The sequence below is a fragment of the Salmo trutta genome, chromosome 33 (assembly GCF_901001165.1).
Source record: "Salmo trutta chromosome 33, fSalTru1.1, whole genome shotgun sequence".
Taxonomy (NCBI): domain Eukaryota; kingdom Metazoa; phylum Chordata; class Actinopteri; order Salmoniformes; family Salmonidae; genus Salmo; species Salmo trutta.
The window spans coordinates 18,560,226-18,566,551 of NC_042989.1; the positions used below are offsets into that span (position 1 = coordinate 18,560,226).

Sequence of the window (6,326 nt, forward strand, 5' to 3'; positions counted from 1 at the left end):
TAATTATTCAATGATGCTATGTGTCTCTTTCATGTCCAAAGACTTAATTAACCCTATCATGACCTATGAGCCTCTCAAATAAATGTCTTCTGAGGACATGAGGAGACTATGGATATGTATTGATGAAGTGAGCCCAGTAGATCAAACTATTTTGGGAGATGGGTTGTGAGGAGCTGGGTCTTGCTGAGGCAGATAACTTGAGCTGGCGTGAAAAGTGTTTCAATGTCTCAGTAACATGGAGGAATGCAATGGGAAGAGGTTATATATCCTGCAACACTGCACCCCTCTTATCTGAGCAATATACTGCACTGGCCTGTAGTGGATAATGGCAGTGGTGGTGACACACAGCCACTGCAGAATACAGGTTAATTAGCTTTCTAATACTCTGTGTTGTTGGGAGATAAGCACTTACAAATCCTCTTAAGAGAAAAGCCTGACCCCATTCAAAACCTTGAGCATTCTGGGACAAAGCTGTGATAATATTCTGTCCCATGGACACAAATTCCCTCTTTCTACAATGCTTTTTCTGTACAGCCAAATTACATTTTGTACTGGAATTCACCATACCCGCAGGCCACTGCCACCAAAAAAGAAAACCATTTTTTCCTCCCTAGCATAGTCACGGGTTTCATGCAAAGATAGTACTAATAGTTATCTGGAAGTGGGGTCAGATAAGGGATAGGGGTTTGGTCTCACAAGGCCTCCGTTTGTGCGTAAAGGATACAATTATTTTCGGAGATGAAGAGTTCAGCAATCTGTAATCACAAAGGAGAACACATATTAGGATTGTATGATATGAATATGCTACACAATTAATTGTCTGTCTGTATTCTACTCATATTACCATGTATGACCATTCACATTCCACTATTCTCGTATAAGCTACTGTATTGTGGAGGGGAATGAACAACTCCACCCTCTCTCTCTCTCTCTCTCTCTCGCCGTTGGTCTGTTCAACATCATGCCACATTCCTGGGATATTGGGTAAGGGGCTACATTTGTAAATGTAAGACATTTTCTTTGGGTCACTTGATACATATTGTTATCCAGGGGCCTTTAGTATGTAATCTGTTACTGTGGCCCTGGTTCAACAAAACTGGATCAAAACAACAATATTCTATCCTGGGAGACAAGCATGCACATGAAATGAGTCCCAGTAATCGGATGCTATTTGCATCCATCAGATACAGTGGAGTTTCTGGTAATAGGCTACTGACATACATTATTATGTTATGCACTATACATGGACCACTTCCAACCTCATATTGAGGTACAGTAGCTAACATACTCACAGGTTTGCAATACGGCATATTACTGACATTGAAAAGGGCCATTTTACATTTTTCTGTCTGTCCTGAGACAGACAGACTCCCTGTCTTCACCTTGCAACATGCACTGTCAACAGGAAAAATACTGATCCTGTGCTGTGAGTGGCAACATGACGTTTGACATTGGTATTGGTGATGGCAAGGTTGTATTGGTATGTGTAGTGTGTGGCTTGTGTGTTTATATTATATGCTAATGTATGAGTAACAGGCAAACACAGTGTCAGTACTGTATGTATGGTATCAGTATTGTGGTGAATGGGTTTTGTGTCTGTGTGCTCATGTTTGTGTACACCACAAGTGTATGCATGTGCCTGTAGACTGGACGTTTGTGTGTGCAAACATTTGTCTACAGTATGCGTGTGTATGTTTGCGGGTGTATGTATACATATGGGTGTGAGAGTGAGTGATCGTCCGGCCATTAGGTCGTTGGCTCACCTGGTGCAGGCAGTTGGGCAGCGAGGTGAAGCTCTGCACGTGCCTTAACCCCAGCAGAGAGCTAAGGAAGCAGTGGAGGGCGGCCTGGTACTCCCCCTGTTGCTGGAGCTGCTGTCCCAGTTGAAACAGGCCCTCCCTTCCCCCGTTCAGCATCCCCAGTCCCAGACAGAGGCAGCGCTGCCTCCCATCGGAGCTCCGCCAGCCAGGGACAAACGCTCCACACCACCACACCCCCAGAGCAGAGAGGGGAAAAAATCTAAACAGCCCAGGGATAAAAACACAGCAGAGATATGGTTTACAAGAGCCAGACTACAGAACGACTTCCTCTCTGTCTTGTCTATTCACAGTAACTCAAGGGCAGGTGGCGAGCTGAGCTGAGGCAGGCTGAGAGAAGACAGATCAACTCCCCTCCCTCTCAGCCCATGCTGCATCAGGAAAGGAGGAGAGGAAGTCAGAGGGGATTTGTTCACTGACTGGCAGAGCCCTGGTCCAATCACTGCTCTACTTGCGAACAGTAGTCCAGCAAGCGTGTGTGAACAGTCTCAGCATGTAGGTAACGGAACTGTCGACTGAGCACTGTGGCTCTCTCCCTGAGCACTCTGGTTCTATCACTGTGGTTGGCTCTCCTTATGAAATCAAATTGCAGGGCTTTATGCTTCTGCAAGGTTTCACCACTGGAAATACAGCACGTTTAACGTATTCGATTTGTGCATTTGATTTAATTTCAGGATACGCTCTGACCTAATTTGTCTAGTGCACTGGTACAGCAATGTTGTGCATGTCTTGGGGGGAGGGAGGAATTAAATCAAGAAATCTTAATGCTTTACTTATGGTTTATAAATGAGAAGCCTGTGAAAATGAGCAATGGCCTTACACAGATAAACAAGTGCTTGACTAAAAATGCAGTGTGTCTTCATGTTTTCCTGTGAGTAACATAAGCACATGGACCCCATTATGGTCTCCATACACTCATGTGTTTCGTAATGCGTGACAAACAGCAAGTGTAAACAAAGAGTCATTAGTAACACCTGCTGTATGTGTAGACAGAGAGCGCTCCACTGTTCAAACAAGTGAGCCCGGGTTGGGGCGAAGAGAGGGACGGAACCTACACTGTTACACAAGGACAACTAATATTTATTTATACACCGGCCCGCCTGCTTCAGATGTTTGCTCTTCCTTCAACATTAAACCAGCGACAATCTGTGCCCAGGGAGAGGGTGTGACATTGATTTTGTTAGTCACTCTCACTCAGATGTCATATTTCCATGGCATAAGTCATGGCAAAATGTGTATAAATGCAGGAAATTAGCTTTAAAACTGCAAAAATGTCTATCTCCCAGAGGAGGCTGGTGGTGGGAGCTATAGGAGGATGGGCTCATTGTTATGGCTGGAATGGAAAAAATGGAACAGAGTCAAACAAGTGGTTTGCATATGTGATGTGTTTGATACTGTTCCATGTATTCCATTCCAGCCATTGCAATGAGCCTGTCCTCCTATAGCTCCTCCCACCAGCCTCCTCTGCTCTCCACCCCATGGCAAAATGAGTAAAATTGCATGAAATGTGTTATAAAATTGCACACAAAAAAATTAGCACGGGTGGAGAGTTGAGAGTTCAGATAAAATATATTTAGGACGGAGACGATCATGTTGATGAGCTAAAAGAGAGAGTAAAGAGCTCAGAATGTTTTTTTGCTTTCCCAGAAAGTGGAATTGAGCGCAATAAATTAAGTGTTGAGCTCAGCATCTCCCTGCTCACGGTATACTTGCCTGCGCTCTCTCGGAATGCACTTGTGTGTTCATCTCACTCATTTTTTTTTGTGCCTTTATTTAACTAGGCAAGTCAGTTAAGAACAAATTCTTATTTAAAATGACGGCCTACAAAAGGCAAAATGACTCCTGTGGCTGGGATTAAAAAAATAAAATACAAATATAGGACAAAACACATCACGACAAAAGAGACAACACTACATAAAGAGAGACCTAAGACAACACCATAGCATGGCAGCAACACATGACAACACACAACATAGCATGGCAGCAACACAACATGGTACAGACATTATTGGACACAGACAACAGCACAACGGGCAAGAAAGTAGAGACGACAATACATCACGCGAAGCAGCCACAACTGTCAATAAGAGTGTCCATGGTTGAGTCTTTGAATGAAGAGATTGAGATAAAACTGTCCAGTTTGAGTGTTTTTTGCAGCTCGTTCCAGTCAATAACTGCAGTGAACTGAAAAGAGGAGCGACCCAGGGATGTGTGTGTGCTTTGGGGAACTTTAACAGAATGTGACTGGCAGAACGGGTGTTGTATGTGGAGAATGAGGGCTACAGTAGATATCTCAGATAGGAGGGAGTGGGGTCTAAGTTTTTTTTTTTTTTTTTTAATAAATAAGCATCAATCAGTGGGTCTTGCGACGGGTATACCGAGAAGATCAGTTTACAAAAGAGTATAGAGTGCAGTGATGTGTCCTATAAGGAACGTTGCTGGCAAATCGGATGGCTGAATGGTAAAGAACATCTGTCTTATGTCACCCATATAACAACTAATGTCACCCATATAGCAACTAATGTCACACTTTGCATGCATCCTAGCTACCGTACTGGTTTGCTATATTAGGCAGCTCTAGGTGCGAGGGGAAAACAAATATATTTATATTATCTATAAAGATTATAAAAAGGCCATTAGGTAGTTGGCTAGCTTAAATGCAATAGGATCAGGGTCAGGCTGTCTGGTCTGGTATTGTCTCTGTTTCAGTGCAGCACAAGCCTGTTGGATGAGCCTAGCTAAATTGAAACTGCTCAGGAAGAGTTAACTTCCACCATTAGCTTAGGTCATCAATGTAGCTAGCTAATGATTTTAGAAAATAAAAACAATATGTGCAACCTACAGTTTAATGACCTGCTACTGACTATTGAACACTTTTTGCCAAACAAGTTTGTAACTATTGATGAATTGGTAACTGAAAAAGTAGCAGAGGCTGTTGTTTTGGTGCAATTTGGCTAATAAAGAATAGGCTTGTATATGTACACAATGTGTCATTAGTTAGCTAAGTTACTGACTAAGTAGGTACATTGTTATTCATGTTTTTCACTCAAGATCACTAGAAAGGAGCATGCTGTTGTTGCTCAGCAGAGGTATTACAGTCAATGCTTATGAACTGAATATTGTGTTTGAATTGCACATTTACTTCATTGGCACTAAGAAAAGGGTTGTTCAGCAACATGAGCAGTAAATGCTAACACGGCTTTGGTGATAAAAGGTATGTCATGGAGGTGACTATGTATCTATTAGAAGCTTCCCCAATACATTGCATTATATGCCCAGAACCTAATTCACCTGGTGAATATAAGGTGCGCACCTCTTTTGCCCCTGGTAATTCTTCCTGTTGATCATAGGAGTAATTCATTGACGGGTCACTGATTGGGACCTGGGAGTTGTTTGCGCCTGTGCTTTATTTAAGGTGAATGCCAGAAGCAGCACGCGACCGATGTGAGCTGGGAGCAGCGAGGCTGCAGAGCCGGAGGCGACTGAGGAGAACGCGTGCTGTTGCTGGAGCAGACGGGGACCAGTGTTGAAACGGAACGAGAAGGCCTTTATGGGAATTGGGAGGGTCAACGCTTCACCCTTTCCAAAAATGAAGTACCTCTCCATATTCCATTTCCAACATTTCACCTGCTAGCACTGCCTGCCGACATTCTCTACTGCTTTGTGTGCTACGCACAGCCAGTACAGTAGTGCACCTACTGTGAACCAGAGGAGGCCTTTTGGGATACTGGAAAGGTGAAGCACAATTCAGGTCGAATTCATTATGGATTATAGTGACTTTTCTGCCTTTTGGAATAACCAATACATTGAAAACATCAGTCTCTAAGTATGTGTTTTCAGGAAAAATTGCATTGTTCATATTGGCTTAACATTTTGTATGTTGAGCAAGGCCATTAACAGCACAACACGCTCTCCATCCAGAGGCGCTGCACTGCAGCTTGACCCTGTGCTCGCCTCAACTGTAAGTGATGTGCCGTTATGACTTACTAACACTGACATGGGGTGCTCCATGTTCCTGCTGGTAGCAGGCCTTAACCTGGATACGAGGAAATGCCCTGCCTTGGCATATGGTTACATCTATCTCCACCAGGCATCTATCTCCACCAGGCATCTATCTCCACTGCTTTTAAATCAAATGACAAACCTGCATGGATTAGCAAAAGAAAATTGGAGCTGTATTTAGACAGTTGTAGTCATGAAAGTCGCAGTTTTTTTAAACAGGAGTGTACAGGTTTTTGTTCCAGCACTCTCTGAACACTTCACTCAACTAATTTTGGTCTAAATTTAAGACCATGATTAGTTTAATGAGATGTTTGCGCTAGGCAGGAATAAAAAGGTGCACACAGTTCAGTCCCATGGGAGTAGGATTGCAAAAATCCAGTCACTTTCCTAAAATCCCCAGGTTTTGCAGAAATCCTGGTTGGAGGATTCCAGATTTCCTGCTTATTCCCTCATGATTCTGTAAATATTCCAACCAGGTTTTCTGGAAAACCAGGGAATTTGGGGGAA

General features: G+C 43.3%; 1 protein-coding gene across 1 annotated transcript in view; it reads right to left on the reverse strand.

The window, feature by feature from the left end:
* c33h14orf180 (chromosome 33 C14orf180 homolog) overlaps nt 1-2,321 on the reverse strand; it is a 24,004-nt gene extending 21,683 nt beyond the window's left edge. The window contains exons 1-2 of the mRNA XM_029730127.1: nt 1,764-2,321; nt 725-755 (exon numbers count right to left, since the gene is read on the reverse strand). Of these exons, the coding sequence (XP_029585987.1) occupies nt 725-755; nt 1,764-1,916 (184 nt within the window). The 5' untranslated portion in view covers nt 1,917-2,321. The remainder of the gene's footprint in view (nt 1-724; nt 756-1,763) is intronic.
* Nucleotides 2,322-6,326: the final 4,005 nt, after the last annotated feature.